Source organism: Sparus aurata, chromosome 8 (assembly GCF_900880675.1).
Source record: "Sparus aurata chromosome 8, fSpaAur1.1, whole genome shotgun sequence".
NCBI lineage: Eukaryota > Metazoa > Chordata > Actinopteri > Spariformes > Sparidae > Sparus > Sparus aurata.
Window position 1 is genome coordinate 22,281,575 of NC_044194.1, and position 19,354 is coordinate 22,300,928.

Consider the following 19,354-nt stretch of genomic DNA (forward strand, 5'->3'; position numbering starts at 1 on the left):
TCACTTGTGTATAGGGTAGACAGTGGGACCGTGCTTCATGTTTCTTTTGTATTTATCTATGCTGTCAGGATATAGAGCACCTACATGGCCTCTTCTCCATCTTTCTTCCCCTCTGTTTGGCCTACCATCCATAGGAAAGCACTAATGCTTCTTTCCAAAAGATGTGACCACATTGGTGTGCCATCTGCAGATGTAAGAAGTCCTCTGTGCATGCAGCCACCAAATGTTTGATAAACAGAGCCAGGCGCACTTCCGCTGTACATGTCTGTGGACCTGGCATTTAAGTTAGTGTTTCCGACATCCGGAAGCTGAGCTTTTTAAAACGGCCTTGAGAGTGGATATATCAGAAAATCCGTCCTTGTGTGGAAAAGAGCTTTTGTAAAGAAAACAAAACATTCCGTGGCTGTGCGTCAGTGAAATTCCGACGTTAAAGATGTAAAATGGAACGAGAAATATAACTTCCGAGAAAACATCAGATGAAACATCAGAAAGTGTGGAGGAAAGTCAAGAAACATGACCCCCCTTGCTACCTCATGATGGCTGCAAACTACGACTTTTGTTTTGATTACTATTACACTATAGCTGTGCACAGGAGTCATGACCCTTGGTCGTTTAACTGTTTTCTATTCGTTCAGTTGTCTGACACTGAAACAGAAATTAATGCAAAAGAAAGGAAGTAAATCAATAAGGTCAGCTATATCAAAATGCAGCAGAGGTGTGATGACAGATGGAGAGGACAGAGCTAAGACTCAGCAGAGTTGCAGTTTCCTGACTGAAAGAGGAGGAGGATTTTCCTACTGATGGGTGTTTAAGTGTGGACGGGGATGTTTCAGAACATCATAGACGCAGTATGAGATAACCAAAGCCCAACCTTTGTTTCATTCCCCCTGCAAGTTATCATCACACAGCCGAGGCTTCTATCTCCACACTCTGCACAAATATCAGTACAGGATATGGAAGCAAGGTCCTCAGCTTATTAATCCTGTAATCACTTTGTACTTTAAAAACACAAAAGGAGGGGAAGGAGGCCGGTGTGAAGGTTGGCTGGTGGTTTGAATGAGGGCCAGTGGACTGCTATTTAATAAAGACAGCTAATTGGGTCAGAGATCTTTATCCACATAAAGCAATAAGAGGGGTTACTGCAGACCTGCAAGATGAAAGTCTTCCTGAAGGAAATTCAGAGAACAATAAAGGCGAGCAAGATAGAAAGAGGTTGGAGAGAACAACACGATAGTGCTGTCAAGGGTACGGCACACAGGTGTCTTATTTTGTGTGCAGGGTTTGAAGACGTGGTTATGGGAGGTAATAGGATCGAGGAGAGATCTGCACTGAGAGTGCATCCTAATGGAGGACGGGGCGAGAGAGCAGCAGAAGTCCTTGAACCCTTTTGATGCCACTCGTCTGAACTAGAGGGCTCATTCTGCCCTCTAGTGGAAAGTTTCATGAAATGCGCTTTAGATTTCTGCATCTCCTCAGCATCCCTGCTCCTCAATTGAATTAATAGATTAAACAGAAAAAAGGAGCAGACCCAGAACACACCTTGATCTCTATATTTTTAACTCTATTGTCAGGTCCTCTCCTTTGCATGTGCCACCTCTGTGAGGTGTTTACATGCTGTGGGTGGACAAAATAATGGGAACATCCTCACAAGAAAACACCTGCGCACATCTGACTGTAAGCATAGATCACTACAGAGCTGAGCCAAATCCTCTCCACTCAGATGTGACAAAAAAAGTTATTACTAAATGTGGTTTTTAAATTTTTGACAGAGCTTTCAACCACGTGAAAGTGTTACTGATCTTACTATTAACTTTAGCGCAACGGAATAACCTCACTTCTACGTCACACTAACTGTTTCAAAAGATGCAATAGACACACAGACAGTGCTCTTAAAAATGTGTGTTCTGATTCTTATCCAGCATCACACAGTCTTTCATGCAAGAAAAAGGCTTCCTCGCTTTGTGCTCACTCAGCGTGTGTATGTGTGTGAATTTGACTGTTGTCATTCTTGTGTGTTATATCTATTCCAATAGAAAAGGCCAAGGCCAGTTTGAAAGCTGTGTGCATATCTGCATGTATGAACATGTACATGTTTTACACTATTCCATCCGTCCATCCATTTTCATCCGCTTATCCGGGGCCAGGTCGCGGGGGCAGCTGCCTGAGCAGGGACACCCAGACTTCCCTCTCCCCGGATACTGCCTCCAGCTCTTCCGGGAGGACCCCAAGGCGTTCCCAGGCCAGCTGGGCGACATAGTCACACCAGCGTGTCCTGGGTCTTCCTCGGGGTCTCCTCCCGGAGGGACATGCCAGGAACACCTCCCGAGGGAGGCGTCCCGGGGGCATCCGAAACAGATGCCCACTATTGTTGTCAAAAATACTGAAATACATAAAACAATCAATACATATCTAATTTGAATAATTGAAATGGTTTCCATTCTCATTTTTCCATCTATACACCAGCACTTGCTAATGTTTTTTGTTAAGAACCTCAACGCTGTATTGCCCACATAGCCCCTCCTCCTCCAGCAGTAAATTAACTTGTATGATCATGATAACGAGTACAGATGCCTTTTTATATTTATCTTTTAATGAGAAATATTACATTTTATGCCCTCAATATTCAAATGCAGTATTGAGTAGCAAGATTTGAAGTAAAATTAGTCAAATTTGAAGTTATTGCTCTGTTTAGTTGTGCCACGAGTCACCTTTCTTCGTCATGTTTTGTCATTTCCCTTGTCGTATTTTTCTCTCCACTCCTCTGGACACCCACCGGGAGCATGACTGCAGGATTTCTTTCTGCCAAACCAGCTACACCAGCTCATTTCGAGCAGCTCGCTTCACTTGAAACAAGAGCTGGAGTGGACTAATCACTGAAACATGCCATACAATGCAGCTGAGAGAAAACACTCTTTGTGGGTAAATAATACTGCTATGAATTAGTGATATTTCGTTTACATTTCAGCACAACACCATCTGCTGATTTCAGTGATCAGCAGAGAATGTAGATGATTCGGTAAGTGGTTTCTGAGTAACCTTGCGTTTCTTGGATTTTGCATTTAAATCAAACAAAAAAAAAATAAACACATTACAGAACTTTGTATATGGAACCTTGTAGAGACTATTGACCCTGAACTAAAAAAAAGTAGTAGTGATAGTTAATTAAAATGTATGGATTAAATATTAAGTATTATGTCAGGATGACTCCTCAAAAACATTATGTCTTGCTCTTTTCCTTCCGTGGGAATGGATTTTTTCTTGGCAACAGCACAGCAGAAAAGGTGAAGAGGTGGAGGGTTGATTAGCTGGAAGTGCCAGGGAGGGTTTCGGGGTGTCTAGGGTGATGGAGGTCTCCAATTATTTTCCTGGCTGCATGGAGTAGAGGAGGTCACGACCCATGCCCTCCTCAGCAGACTGAGCGATGCGGCCTACTTTGCCCTTGGCCTGGACTGATTCAGCTCTAAACCTGGCGGTTGTGGATAAAGTAAAAATTAAGTCAGTTGTAGCGGCTCACGACTGAACAGTGATTGGAAGTGGATGGTGGATTTTCTTCAGCAGCTACATCAGCACAGATGCAGCAGAGTGGGAGAGCTCCTTAATGGGAGGTCATGTGTTCGAGCCCCCTGGTGACTGCTGCATCCATCAGAAGTCATGAGCCCACGATCATGAAGAAGTTGAGCGTGTGTACTTAACTTGTAGTAATTTGAGCTGCGTATAAAAGCAATGTGTCATTTGCAGCCTCTAGCAACCCAAACCCTGACACTGATCCAAACTTCATTCTGTTCATCATATAATTTATGCCCAGTATTGATTCTTCAGAATTAAATGTGCGGCAGTAGCTCAGTCAGTGGGGACTTGACAGAAGGGAACCTGAGGGCAGCCGGTTCGAGTTAAACACTGACCAATCGTGAGGAATGCAGCAGGCGTTTGATTATGAGGGGAGCCGCCTCACTCTGACATCTCTATATATTAATGCATGTCTTGCTCCAAATAGTCAAATGGTCCTGTATTGTCTTTTATGGCATAAAGTCTATGTATACAGTATACATACATATTTACATACGTATTTGTAATTAAATATTCGTGTGTATGTGTGTGTGTTTTGTTTGTGTGGGTTTTTTTTTATTAAAGACATATATTTGTATTTCAATACAAATCCACTAGTTTCAAGAGCTTTCATTATTATTGCTGTGATACAAGTGCAGGGATTTGTTGGGTTGTGTCTTAATACTTACGCTCTGTTTCAGAGGATTCTTAAAACAAGAGGAATTGGGACTGTGAGCAAATAAAGCAAATATGTCGAGAAAATGTTTTTGCAGCATACTCTGATGTGTTTCCTTATATCGGGTGAAATAATAGAATAGAATAGAATAGAATAGAATAGAATTACTTTAATGATCCCAGACTGGGAAATTATTTTGTTACAGCAGTAGTGGGTCAGCAAATAAAACACTTAAAACACATAAATATAATCCAATATATACATAGTGTATATATACAGTGCACAGTGTGCTATAAACAATAAACAATAATAATATATACAACAAAACAAATTATGCAAAATATACTATAACAATAATAATATATACAACAAAACAGTAGAGAGACCAGAGTTCTCAGTCAGGCAGAGGTGAGAGAGTTATTATATAAAGTGATGGATTGTGGCAGGAAAGATTTCCTGTATCTGTTGCTTCAACAGCGAAGCTGAAGCAGCCTTCCGGAGAAGGTGCTCCGCTGTCTGACCAGTGTGAGTTGGAGAGGGTGGAGAGGATTATCCATGATGGATAACAGTTTTTTCAGTGTAATGTAAAACAAAAAATGTAAAACAAAGAAAAAAAGAAAAAAGACCAAACAGGTGGACATTGTTCAATTTCATCATTATCTCCACAGAGAGAGAGAGAGAGAGAGAGAGAGAGAGAGAGAGGTGGTCATCTTGCTGATTTAAACATTTTTAATTTACAGAAAACCGTAATTGTATAGTAAGAGGCTTAGCGGTGGTGATGTTCAGGCGATGTGACGATGATAGTCTGTTTACTTCCAGCAATACAATCTGTGTTTCATGGTGTTCATCTGAGATGCTCTTGCTGAACAAAACGTGTAAATATCTTCAAACTTGTGTTTGGCACAGAGATTATTTTCAGTGATACTCAAAAAATCCTCCAGGCTTTTTGTCGAGGGGAACCAGGGCGGTGCTACCTTTCGGCTTAGCCTACAAAAATACGTCACCGCTACACCACTCTATTTTCGGAATTGATCCCTGCTTGACGATTAACCCAGATATGAACGCTGAAAACCACTGGATTGTTTTTTATAGTCACTTGACTGTAAACCACATATCATCTTTGGGCTATCCACACAGATGTGAAGTGAGATGTCTTTGTGCTATATGACCAAATAAACTTATATTCTGTGGTAGCCTAATAAATGGAGGACTATAATTATTAAAGCAACTTCTGTATTATTGTTATGTCATTCATACGTATCTATTACTTGTCGTTTCCATCAATGACTGTTAAATAATATAAATAAGTGATTGTGTACTAACAGTTGTAGACATTTAATGCCTTTATCGACATTAATTTTGAGCAGATAACCAGTGTCTTTTTCTGCACTGCAGATGTTAAATTGTGTGTCAATCAACTCAAAGAGGCGGTCGATTTTGCGTCATGATGCCTCTCATTGGATGTTATGTACTACTGGAAACGCCTTCTAAACATAGCTCTCTTGTGATTGGCCGGGATTGACATGGCAACAAAATACGTGCCCAATGCAATCCGGTGACTTTTCTGTCCCCATCAAGCTCTTGAGCTCTCTATCGGCTAGCTAGCGCAAACAAGCCAGCCAGGTTGCTAGTAGGGGATTGATGTGTGTGTTTGTGCGGTCATCTTTCTGCTTTTAGCTCTCCTGATATCCGTCGCATAACCCGCCATTCTTTAACAATTGTATTTTTTTCTTCTCTGGTAGTCACACAACAATATAAAACTGAAGTTGCTTTGGTGAAGGTAAGGCAGATTTTTCTCCCTTGCAAAACCGCACCGGCTCATCCAAAATGGCTTCTGCTAGCTAGCAAGCTGAACTACTAACGTTTAACATCAGCTTACTTGTGCTAACTATAGTTAGCATCTTAGCTTTCGGAGCCGGTAGATAGCCTAGCTTACCGATGGCTCAGCTGATTTACATTCAAGTAGAAAATGGCGTCGTCGCCTAGCTACTCTTAACTATTGACCTTATTTACAGAAAAATGAACGTAGCAATGCACGGTATAGATCAATCTGAAATGATGTCCGCTCCATTGCATTGGATTCGGGTCACGGACACATGAAAACTGACGTTAGCCTGGAATCCTTATGTCAAGTCTCAGCCATGATGGGATGGCGACAACAAGCACAGCCGACTGCAAACACTAGCGGCTAACCACGCTGCCCTGCCCCATTTCACTGCATAACGGTGCAGCGCTAGGTTTGATGGCTTGTCTTGTTTTCGATCAAGCTAACGTCAAGTTAGCAAACCAGCGCAAAGCACCTCGGACTTGACAGCACCAGAATTCCTATGTATCTGCAACCATTTCACTGCACATAATGTTACACAATACACCGAGCCCATTACAAATCGTGTAAACAATGATACGCAAACGCGTCGAACCTCTCACCAATGTCGTGACGTAGCTAACGTTTCGGTTTAGCAGCCTAGCGAGCTAATTAGTAAACGTTAGCTTTAGTCGGCTAGCTGACGCTCGTTTGCTTTGTTGATGCAGAGCAAAGACAGGAACAGATTTCTAGGTGTGGGCATTCGATGTAATTGGACCAGCGCGGCCATCGATAAGCAACCATAACACCAGTGTTGTGTAACCTATCGTGTTTATAATCAGCTGTAGTTTCGGCGTATCTTCGACAATTACATTTTTCGTTCGTTGCCAGGCCTAACGTTTAACAAAGCCCTGGCCACTTAACCGTTTATCAAGCTGTGTTAGCTAACTGACAGTGGTGTCAATTTGCATTGGATGACGTATAGCGCCCCGCTAAGTGCCTATGTAAGAACGTCGAAGCTAATAATGTAATGTATGTGTTGTTGTTTTTTTCCCATGCCCTGGTGTTGGTACTAATTGTTCTCCCCTTTCTCTTCCACAGCGCCGTTTTCCCCCTCCCTCCCTATTATTCTTATTCTTTTGAGTATTCTTCATTGTCAAGCCGCCAAAGTGGAGAGTGTGATTGCAGAAGGGGGTGCTTCTCGTTTCAGGTACATACCCAAAACTTGTACAGGAAATACCAACATGAAAATCCCTTCTTTTTTTTTTCCATGGTTAGCCCCCTCATAGCATTTTGGGCAGGGACATCCGGCCATAAGAACAAAGCAGGATGTGGGCTGGCTTAAAATGGCTGTCAGACACTTCTCTTTGTGAAACCTTTTGAAAAGGGGGGTTGGGGTGGACATAATAAGCCTTAAGAGGATTTCTGTCCCGTTGGTTATGTAGCGTTGGTGGCAGCACTCACCCAGTATGGGGAGCAGTCAACAGGATGCCACGCTTCCTTGATCAAGTTAAAAAAAAAAAATGTTTACATTAAGGCTTGGAATGTTATGTGGCACTGTACCGTGAATGCGAGAGTTATCGTTGAGTATTGAGTTAAGGCTGGCTGTTGCCCCGTGTATGCAAATAATCGGTTCCAGTCAAAAGCCGATTTGCTGGTGACTCATGTGACTGTTATGAAAATTGGAGTATTGTTGAACCGTATTGTCTGTGATCAGATACAGGCAATAGAGCAGTCATCGTGAAGCATGACCTGTTCTGCTTTTTCACTGCACCGGAAACCATTCACGTTGACGTAGCTGTCGTGCATCTTGAGTTTGGACATTTAAGTGATGCTATGTCTACCTTTCTCATAAAACTGCACAAAATAGGCAATGTAACTTGTGGATTAGTTATCAACAAAACTATGCGGCCAGTTCCAAAGGTATAAACAGGTGTGCAGTGGCAACATATAGATGCAGCATTTCTTTAATGCTTCCAACAGGTTTGAAAAATAAATGAAATAAATTCACCTAGCTGAACGGCTCCACCACTTTAATCAAACTCGGAATTTACAAAAATGTGTAAGTGACATAACAGAAAATCACATTTAAAGTCATCAAGTAATGGCTGTATTTATGTATAATTTACAGAACTACGTAGACTCTCTTGGCTTACGCTTGTTTGACTGAGCAGTGCATTAATGCACATGCCATCACCTTAAATGGTCTGCTTTTGGCAGTGCTCCTCATATGCATGTGAATTGTCATTCTTGAAGCTGCATCTCCTACTCTTCAACGACCGATTGTGACAGTCCCTTTAAAAGCCAGAGGCAGTGTTTATGTATGGAGCTGTCAGCCGGCCCAAGCCATCACTCCTCCCTAGTTTCTAATTTCAAATTATTTTGCAAAGTAATTTATGTATTGGTTTTCTCATAACTGACTAAAATCCACTGTAAGTGGATCAAGTCCATGAAACAACTAGTTACTAGTTTAAATGTATAACCCATTTATTAAAGATATTTCTATCTGTACTGGATGATTGGATTGAATTCTTTGATCAGTTTTCTGATTGCGCGTGTTTTGAGTTTTTTAAATGTATTTTGGATCTCACTAGTAGCAGTAGGGTCTTGTTCTAGTGTAAATAATGTTTGAATGAATAAGCAGGACAATTAATCTTGTTTCCTATGAGGTGAAGAGACAGGCTCCTAACATCGAGTGCAGTTTTGCGCACCTAATGAGTTCTCATCCTTGTGTTTGCTTCTACAGTGCTTCTTCGGGGGGAGGAGGTGGTAGGGGTGCACCTCAGCACTATCCCAAGACTGTCGGCAACAGGTTTGTTGTTTGGCTTTTTTCTGAACCACACTTAATGTATAGTGATTTAGTTCATATTACCATGGCACCAGTGACTTTTCTTAGTAGTTTCCCCACACTGTAGAAAAAGTGGAGAAGACATTATACCTGAGAGGGCCTGAAATAGGACTGCATATCTAGTAGTTCTATAACATGTTAGACAGTGCTTGTAATTTTATAACAAAGGGTATAAAAAAAAAGGTGGGGGGGGGGGGGGGGGGATTTGTATGAAGGCCCACCACTTGTGTGAAGCATACGCCTGAGTTTTCTTTTAACTGAATAAGATGAGGCAGCATAGATTGTGTCGTATTTGAAAAATTGTGGAGATGCATGTAAAATAATTTACCAGGGTTTGTGCTAGAACAATAAGTGAATTTTAGGTAATTTGTGTATTTTTCTGTTCCTGCCGGGATGTTGTTAGATTCTGTGGTGCTCAGTCTCTCTCCCTGTCTCTCTCTCTCTCTCTCTCTGTATTTGAATAGCGAGTTCCTGGGGAAAACCCCAGGGCAAAGCGTTCAGAGATGGGTTCCTTCACGAAGCACTAGACGAGATGTCAACTCCAGCAACGAAAAAGAGCGACACGATGCAATCTTCAGGAAAGTGAGGGGGTAAGGTTCAAGCCTGTGCACATATTTGAAGAGTTAATTATCCACCCTCAGGCACTAAAAGCACCATTTTTTTGCTAACTCCTCTTTGACATTTACCCAGACATAACCCAGAAATGGTTCACAATAATTTTGCTCTGTTGTGGCTCAAGAATCCACTTATATTTAAATTTACAAAACCCATTGGATCATTGGTCCTTTTGGTTTGGCTTGCAAAATTGTTTTCTGGATTCTCAGTATAGCTTATCCCAAGAAAAATCCAGTAAATGTCTTGAAAGTTGGAGCAGTGTGCTTGACAAATGTTCAAGGACTCCGACTGATTTAATGAATATAACAAATCTGTTAGAAAATCTAATTTGAGCTTCCTCTAAATGGTCTTTTTATCCAGAAAGGCCCTTCTGGGGATCAATCGTTAAAGGCTTATCTTGTCTTATCAGGAGTTTAGGAAGTTCATCAGTTGCCTCTTGCTTCAATTTCTGCAGGGACAGTGTGTTGAATTGCTTGGTTCTGCGCTCATTAAAATGGCATGTGCTTTGCTGAAGGCACTTATGCCCCGTTCCCCTTGAGTCCGGTGATGTTTACAAGTGCAAAAGATGAGGAGATGAGATCCCCTCTGGAATGTACTGTAACTGGTGGTCACAACAGGAGGCAGATTTAGATTCAGTCAATGCTGTTTTTCCTGAAAAAAAAAAGTCCTGTGTATGTCATAGTAAAAGCTCTGATGTTCTACAGTATAGTGGCTGCAACATGTGAATCTCCTAAGCCATCCTTGGCATGAACTTGTTGCTGACATGCCTTTTTTTTTTAATTCAACATCAGAAAATCAAGGTGTCTAACATTAATTGACACAAACTGCTAAAAACCAAAGTCAGTTAAAATGAGGAAGCTAACGTGGCTAGTAAAGATTTAGTATTCCTGTGGATTCAAAAAAATCGAAAAAAAAATAATAATAAATTATTAATTGGCTCTGTTGCAGTGTCAGAGCAAATCAAGAGTTGCTGCAGCTTTGCTCAGAAGTGTGAATAAGAATCATAAAATCGTTGATGAGCAATTTTTGATATCATGTCGACATCATGATCTCACTAAGTAATACTGACTTTGTTATCTTGCTGCCTCTCTGGCCCCCCCTTGTTTTTGTTTTTCTAGCATACTCAACAAACTCACGCCTGAGAAGTTTGACAAGCTATGCCTTGAGCTCCTGAACGTGGGCGTAGATTCAAAACTCGTCCTTAAAGGAATCATCTTGCTGGTAAGCGCACATTTCTTTGGTACGCTGCTAAAAGCAAATGTATTCATCCATTCTTGGCAGGCTACTCTGGGTGACTCATACACCACACATTTTAATGACCTGAGTGGTCCCTCACCGCTTTCTCTCTCCTCTCCTCCTCCCTCACTGTGGGTTAGATTGTAGACAAAGCCCTAGAAGAGCCGAAGTATAGCTCGCTCTATGCTCAGCTATGTCTGCGCTTGGCAGAGGACGCACCAAACTTTGATGGCCCATCATCTGAGATCCAAACATCCCAAAAGCAGAGCACAGTAAGTGTGGCTGATCTGCTCAACAGTTAAATACATTTTCAAGCCTTTAGAATATTTCTCTCCGTTGTTACTGACATAAAGCCATTGGTACTTTTTCCTGATAACTGGTGTATCTTTTAATGATTGTTTTGTTAAATTATAAACACTTTCACATGATATTGTGAAATAGACCCCATTCCTCAGCTCATTTTTGCCTTGATTTTTCTTGTTAAGCTTCATCTAACCGATGGATAATAGGTTTGTTTTTTCTTGTGCTTTTTAGACCTTCAGAAGACTGCTGATATCCAAACTTCAAGATGAATTTGAAAACCGCACCAGAAATGTTGAAAGTAAGTTCATGTCTTTGCATATCTTGTGAGGGGGGCAGCATCTTTGTCGCTGACTTCACAGTAACCTGTCTAATGCTAACTTCTATTTCTCTTTTCACTTCAGTCTATGACAAACATGACAACCCTCTTACTTCTGAGGAGGAGGAGCAGCGTGCCATTGCCAAGATCAAGATGCTTGGCAACATTAAATTCATCGGGGAACTTGGCAAACTCGACCTCATCCACGAATCTATCCTTCATAAGTGCATCAAAACAGTACGTGCACTCTTCTCTTGGTGTTTTGCGTGTTTGAAATTCATATCTATATTCAATTCACTGACATTTCGAAGAATGTACAAGAGGAGTTGGAATCAAACAAAGTACTGCATACCTTCTTGACAGCAGAGTATGTACCTTGTATGACCCCCAGTTTTCCTTTTCATCGTTATCTTTTCTGAAGCTTCTGGAAAAGAAGAAGAGAGTCCAGCTCAAGGATATGGGGGAGGATCTGGAGTGCCTCTGTCAGATAATGAGGACAGTGGGGCCGAGACTCGACCATGAGAAAGCAAAGGTAACAACTCCAGCCTTAAATCCCCGCAACTGTCTGAATAGGCTGTTGAGCTCTGCTTGGATTTTTTTGTGTGGAACAACATGTCCACATAAGTATAGCTTATTCATAGGTGTGCAAGTTAGCTGTGCTGTTAAATGCTTCAGAAAATAACTGAAGGCTTTAGGGGGGAACTTTGAATTTCTTATAGATTATCAGAGTGGTACACACAAATTAGACATGAAATATTTATATTATATGTATGTATGTTTGTAGTTTGGCTGGTAAAGTTTTTTTTTTTTTTTATTCTGCCAGACCCTTTTTTTTCTGTGTCGGGACCATGTCAATTCAGGTCCTGCCCAAGCTCATCATCTGGCTTGCCTAAGGCCCTGCTTGGCTCGCAGCCAGTCCTAACATTAAGCCAGCTGCTATACTGTATGGTGCTAATGTTGCCTCTCCCCATTTCTCCCTCCTCTGTCCACCTGTTCTCCACAGTCTTTAATGGATCAGTACTTTGGCCGTATGCGATCCTTAATGAACAACAAGGAGTTGCCCGCTAGGATCCGCTTCCTGCTGCAAGACACAGTGGAACTGCGAGAAAACAACTGGGTCCCCCGCAAGGCTTTCATCGACAACGGACCAAAGACGATTAACCAGATCCGTCAGGATGCAGTGAAAGTGAGTCAAGTGAAAATTAACTGAAAATTGGGTGATCACTGTTCACAACCCTGAATCCAAAACGTGTCTGGCACCTTGTAAACATAAATAAAAACAGAACCCAGTCATTTGCAAACAAACTGTGTTCACTGACAACAGTGTACAGAGTGTTTCAGAGCCCATTTAGTAATATCCATCATACAGTTATGTGTTTCACAAAGTGGTGAACCTCACTTCATCCTTGCTTGTGAATGATGGAGCCTTTCGAGCCTTCCGATTTCATACCAAGTACAATCACCTCTTTTTGGAGCATTGCACACATTTTCCCGGTCTTATGTTGTCACTGTCCCAGCTTGTTTGAAATGTGTTGGTGGCATCAGATTCAGAAAAAGCATTTATGTACAAAGAACACTGGAACTGATGAGGTTAAACATTAAATATTCAGACTTTTTACTGTTTTCAAATGAGCACGTGTCATCAAGGATTAGCAAATGTTCACATTCCATTTTACAAAGCTTCCCAACTTTTCTGGAATCATCGTTGTGGATCACCCACTATTTAGGATGAGTAATGGTTGGTACCCAGCATCAGAAGTAGAGGTTAAGGCATGCATATGTTAATAGGCTCTTTAAATAAACTTGTGAAATTATAACCCTCTCTCTTTTACAAACGACCAGTTTCTACACATCAGTAAGCAACCTTTTGTGAGCAGTGTGCGTCAGCAGCGCTTTGTCCTGATAATAAAGTATGCACAGGATGTAATTAAGTTTCCCTTAAAACTCAAGTTAATGTTAGAAACTCAAAGTGGGTCAGATGCGCAATCATGTGATTGGACAATTTTCAGACACCAACTCTGTTGTGTGTCCCTTTTAGGATCTGGGTGTTTTCATCCCAGCACCCATGTCTCAGGGGATGAGGATGGACTTCTTCCTGGAAAGCCCCTTCATGCCCAACAGAGTGAAACTGGACAGAGAGACTCTCGGGGGATTGGCCGACATGTTTGGACAGATGCCAGGTACGAGCTTTTGCTCCTTGCTGACATGACCTGGACTTACTTTTGAATTAAAGAATAACCATTTGTTGTGGTACATGAATGAATGAGTTAAGAGTTAATAATCTAGCGTGGTTTCTTTTCTTTTTTTTATGTAACGATGGCATGGCAAATTTAAATATATTTGTACTTTGTTTTCTCAGGCAGTGGTATTGGAACTGGCCCGGGGGTTATTCAGGATAGGTACTCACCCACTATGGGACGCCATCGCACCAACCCGCTCTTCAACGGCCACAGTGGCCACATCGCCCCTCCACCACAGTCGCAGTTTGACATGGGGCCAAAGTCTTTTGTTAAGTCCAACCAGGTTAGCCTGCTAACAGTGGTAATACATTTTTTTTTTTTGACAGCTCCTTTTACAACTCCTGAGGTTATAGTTTAAAAGAGTGATCCCGTATGCCAATTTGACTTCCTACAGGTTCAGAACCAGCATTTTCTCAACCAGAACCAGAACCATATGGCCCAGCAGCAGGTCCAGTCCAAGGACATGCCTCCACGATTCAGCAAGAAAGGACAGCTTAATGCAGATGAGGTAACCGGTACTAATTGTTGCTGGGTTGCAAGATTTGGACAAAAACTAAAATCTATGGACAATTATTAAAAAGTGATAACATCAAGCTTGAGCCAGATACGATGCAATCACACTAGCATTATAGGCTGTTTCATGCAGTCCTCCATGCCAGTGTTCAAGTCTTCATGCCCAGTGATTATAAAACAGACGCGTTATTCTGAGGAACAACCTGCTACCAGTCTTTCTTCTACCTCTCACTCCATCTTAGATCTATCTTCCCTATCCCTCCTCCACTCCTCCTCTTGTCTTCAAACTGGTAGCTGGCCCACTGACTGCAAGTGTAGGATGAGGGCATGAAGCTAGCCAATATACAGATTTTTTTTGTATGAATTATTTTTCTATGACTAATCCCGTCGTATGCTCTTTCTCCATGGTGCTTCGTGGTTCCACAGATCAGCCTCAGGCCTGCTCAGTCATTCCTCCTCAACAAGAACCAGGTGCCCAAGCTCCAGCCCCAGATCCCCACCATGATGCCTCCCAGCGCTCAGCCCCCACGCACTCAAACCCCCCCTCTGGGGCAGGTAAGAGACAATCCCTTCTAACCGTTTACCAGTATGTTAGTTTAAGTAAGACAAACGTTGATAAAAATGAACCAGAAAACTATACAAGACATACTATTATCCTTTGCTGCTTGTCATTGCCCCCCTCTCTCATCACTCCTCCCAAACTTAAGCTGTCCCGTATAATAAAACGGTAATGGTAAAGCCAATAAAAGAAAGCCAATAAAAGAAATCAAAAGTTTGCGTGCGAAAGGGGAAAAAATCTGGGTAAAAACCCACTCATCATAGAATGTTGTTTTCTTGATGGAACTATATCTGTTTGATAACCACATGACCTTTTCCTCAGCCTCCACAGCTTGGCCTGAAGACCAACCCTCCGCCCATCCAAGAGAAACCTCAGAAGACGAATAAGAAACCACCTCCTGCCAAGGAGGAACTGCTAAAAATGACTGTAAGCAAAACAAAATGTTTATATATTTGCCTTTTTTTCAATCTAGAACAGCTGCAACAAATAAATAATGGATTACAAATTAGATTGGGCACGGTAAATTCCACAAGGTGGAGGAATCAGATATGAAATGAAGCAAGCTAACGTCAGAACCTATATTTCCTGTTGTGATAGCATCATTCAGACTAGAAAATGTCTTTTGACCCTATTCCTAATCAACAGCTCCTTCTTAATGATGAATGTTTGAATACCACAAAGTATGTCTGCTCATAAGAAAATTATTAATAACTTATCTGAACCATGATCGTGTCTCTAGAGAGCTTAAATCAGATTGCACGCCTAGCATTTGATGATTGAACTAATCATGTCTGTGCACTATAATCTTCCCGTCAGGAGGCAATCATGAATGAATACTTGAACAGTAAGAACCTGACTGAGGCTGTGAGTGGCGTGCGAGAGATGAAGGCTCCCAAGCACTTCCTGCCAGAGATGCTGAGTAAGATCATCGTGTGTTCCCTGGACCGTCCTGATGAGGACAAGGAGCACGCGAGCACTCTGATCCATACACTCCGCACTGAGGGCCTCATCACTGGAGAGAACTTCATGCAGGTATATACACTCGAACAAGACGGATCCAATGGATTGTAGTTGAAAAATTATAAAGAATTACAGGCACTATCTTCTTATCAGAAAATCAAGCTTGGTACGTCAGAGGTTTGTTTAAAAGGGTAGTTTGTTTAACTTGTAAGGAACTGCACACGATGTAACACCTTTGTCACTGAGAGCCATGAAAGGGGCCACATCCTTGTTCACACTCTGGCATTTCCTCTCCCTCACGCCCTGCAGGCTTTCCTCAATGTCCTGGATCAGTGCCCTAAGATCGAGCTGGACGTGCCCTTGGTGAAGTCCTACCTGGCCCAGTTTGCGGCTCGGGCCATCATCGCAGAGCTGGTGAGTGTGGCGGAGCTGGCTCACCCGCTGGAGAATGGCACCCACTTCCCCCTCTTCCTGCTTTGCCTGCAACAGACGGCCAAGCTGAAGGACCGAGAGTGGCTCACCGACCTCTTCCAGCAGAGCAAGGTCAACATGCAGAAGATGCTCCCAGGTACAAACACTCCAACGCCACATCAAACCAATATGGCCTATACAAATTCAAAATGCATCCTAATGAGGCAACAGTTGTTCGCATCGTGACCCCCCCATCCGAGTACCAGACTCCTTGTTCTTTGCAGAAATCGACCAGAACAAGGATCGCATGCTGGAGATCCTGGAGGGGAAGGGCCTGAGCTTCCTGTTCCCACTGCTGAAGCTGGAGAAGGAGCTGCTGAAGCAGATAAAGGCAGACCCCTCTCCACAGTCCATCTACAAGTGGATTAAAGACAACATCTCTCCTAAGCTTCACACTGATAAAGGCTTTGTCAACATCCTCATGACCAGGTAGATAAAGAGCAGGTTAAAGTTTAATGTTTGTCTTCATTTGATAGATTCTTTTTATTTTAAATACCAAATGTTCTTTGGAGCTTAAGACGCAATGCTTCTTTTGCATTCACACTGTTTGGAGCTTCAACAAGTGATACTTTTATTATCAATTAATCTGCCCGTTATGTCCCTGCAAGACCGCATATCAGAAATGACTTTAAATGATAGGTGTAATTTGTGTTATTGACCTTTGTCCTCTGCTCTTTTCCCAGTTTCCTCCAGTACATCTCCCAGGAGCTGTGCATGGTGGAGAGTGACGAGCAGCTGGCAGCCCCCTCCAAAGAGCAGCTGGAGCAGGAGAAGCAGCTGCTGCTGGCCTTCAAGCCCGTCATGCAGAAGTTCCTGCACGACCATACCGAGCTGCAGGTCAGCGCCCTGTACGCCCTGCAGGTGCATTGCAACGCCAGCGCGTTCCCTAAAGGTACAGAACCTCAGAAGTCTTGGAGAATCTACTAGAGGTAGACTGATGATAGATGTTGCAGATATAGTAGAAATGCAAAAAGTTTAGAACCTCATAAAATACACGGAATATATAGAAGAAAAATCGAATCTCTGATATTTGTAATGATCTTGATTCCAGTATCTGTTGGGCTGTGTTGTCTACAGTTACAAGTACAGCAGCTCTGTCTACAACAACGATTTAGAAGCACTAAATCCTTTCTTATCTTTGAAAGGCATGTTTTTAACTAAAGCAACCAATTATCGCTTAGATGCTTTATCGTACATTGCTAGTAGTACAAAATGTCTTGTTCTCCTGTCAAATTCATGATTGTATTTTTAAAATATTCTGTCCTCTAAGGCATGCTGCTGCGCTACTTTGTCAACTTCTACGACATGGAGATCATTGAAGAAGAAGCCTTCCTTGCATGGAAAGAAGACATTACCCAAGAATTCCCTGGAAAAGGAAAAGCTTTATTCCAGGTACAGTAAAGATGCGTGTTTTGTTTTGCAGAACAGTTTCTGCAGAAATGGGACTGTTTTCAAGAAAAGAATTTGCCATCAAATGTTTGTGACTCAACTTCTTCATGAACATCATATACAGTTAAAGTGAAATGTTGAAAGACTTTATCTTTTTTTTTTTCTTCCCGTTTTCCCTACATCAGGTCAACCAGTGGCTCACCTGGCTGGAGACGGCGGAGGAGGAGGAGTCGGAGGAAGAAGCAGACTAAGAAACCTGAAGCAGAAGCATCATGATATAGAAGATCAACCTCATCTTATTATTACAGTCACCTTTCCTTTATTAAACTCCATGCTTAATTTAACCACTACCACGTGGCACTCAGCTGCTTCTGTCTCGCGATTATAAACCGAAAGCTTGTTACCTGTAGGGCCTCATGTGTTACCACCCGTACCGTGACGATAGGCTGAGAAGCATCAAGTGACCTGTTGCCTGATGGATGTTTGATTTTTGGATCTGTGTCCTTATCAGCTACATGAATTCTGAAGTCTTGGAGTGGCTCAACCATGTGTTTTTTTTTTTTTTTTTTTTTTTTTTTTCTTGCTCTGACTGTATTGAGTTTGTAACTTTTTTTTAATGTTCACTGTATTGCATGTTTTTCGATTTTTATTGATTTGAACCTTCCTCCATAGGAAACGGCTTTATTTAAGAACATGTAGGATTTCCCCCCCCAGATAAATCAAATAAGTGCTCATCTTTGCTAATGCTAGTTAACGGCATAAGAACATTAACAAAAGGTCTTTTCAGTGAGCTGCTCTGTGACCTTCTGTAAGGGCCTAGCCTGGATTCCCCGTCCATAACACCTCTTATGTGACCTTAAGAAACAAGAGAGGGGGATTTAAAATCACCAGACAGGCTGCAGCACGGCTCCCATTTAGTGAAAATCGAAAAGACGATATATAAAATTCAGCCTTTGTTTGGGAACGTATGATGAATGGCAAGAGGGGGCACGCTAAAGTGAGAGTGACGCATTAGCTGGCAAGACATTTCAGAATTGACTTGAGGTGCGTGTTTAGTCGACCCTTAAAAAAAAAACAAAAAAAAAACCAATTCTTTGTTTTGATTGTTTCTGCCCCCGTTTTCTTATCTGTCTCTCTTTGTTGTCTTACATGATATTACATATACCATGAGTGGTTGCAATACTCATCCTCCAGATGTTACAATATTTTAAAAAGTTGTAATCATTGCTGTGCCGCCGTAACGTTTTCAAAGTTGCCTGTGTTTCTACCTCTTAGTTAGATGGGCTTTTGTTTGTTTTTGTCGTGCTGGGATAATGAAATCTAGTAAGAACCTAGAGCCCAAGCACATGCTGAAGTATTTGATTAAGTCCTGGCCTAATTGCACAATAAATTTACTGAAGCAGACTTTTCCTATGAAGCTTCACCTGGTTTACAAGTATTAAGAACGAAAGAGGGAAAGAAAAGCTTGTTTTTATTGATTTAACAGCTCGGCGTCTTCTGAAAAACGTACCCGTTAAAAGGTTTCAGTGTGGCATGTCGCTCCGAACTTGGGAGTGACGGCGTGAACGTGGCCTGTGTATTTTGATTGGTCAGCATGAAACATGAAGCAAGGAATTTTAAATGTTTTTTTTTTTTTCTTAAATTAGCAAAAAGAAAAAAGGAAATCTAAGCCTTTAGGTAGGTTGTATTCGACCCCTCTCACTAAGATTAGTCTAACAGCTAATTAAGAAAACAGGTTTTATCCAAGAATTGTGCTCACAAGCCATGTTCATGTATAAGGCAATGGATTTAGATCATATTGTAAGGTATTCAGAATAATTGTGCACCTCTATTGCTTTAATGTCAATAAAGTCCAGTACATGAGCACCAAAACTGTTC

At 41.8% G+C, this 19,354-nt stretch overlaps 1 protein-coding gene across 2 annotated transcripts; it reads left to right on the top strand.

The window, feature by feature from the left end:
- Positions 1-5,768: 5,768 nt before the first annotated feature.
- Positions 5,769-19,348, top strand: LOC115586565 (eukaryotic translation initiation factor 4 gamma 2-like). 2 transcript variants are annotated; one of them, XM_030425710.1, is made up of 21 exons: positions 5,769-6,002; positions 7,128-7,236; positions 8,773-8,838; positions 9,339-9,464; positions 10,608-10,710; positions 10,866-10,997; positions 11,260-11,326; positions 11,430-11,581; positions 11,766-11,876; positions 12,348-12,530; positions 13,383-13,524; positions 13,704-13,885; positions 13,979-14,092; positions 14,524-14,652; positions 14,978-15,082; positions 15,473-15,688; positions 15,926-16,184; positions 16,312-16,516; positions 16,771-16,979; positions 17,358-17,479; positions 17,662-19,348. In XM_030425710.1, the coding sequence occupies exons 8-21, from the start codon at positions 11,498-11,500 to the stop codon at positions 17,725-17,727; spliced, it is 2,127 nt and encodes a 708-aa protein (XP_030281570.1). In that variant the 5' UTR covers positions 5,769-6,002; positions 7,128-7,236; positions 8,773-8,838; positions 9,339-9,464; positions 10,608-10,710; positions 10,866-10,997; positions 11,260-11,326; positions 11,430-11,497; the 3' UTR covers positions 17,728-19,348. The 2 variants fall into 2 exon arrangements, with proteins under 2 accessions (XP_030281570.1, XP_030281571.1); XM_030425711.1 differs by lacking the exon at positions 5,769-6,002 and adding an exon at positions 6,540-7,030.
- Positions 19,349-19,354: the final 6 nt, after the last annotated feature.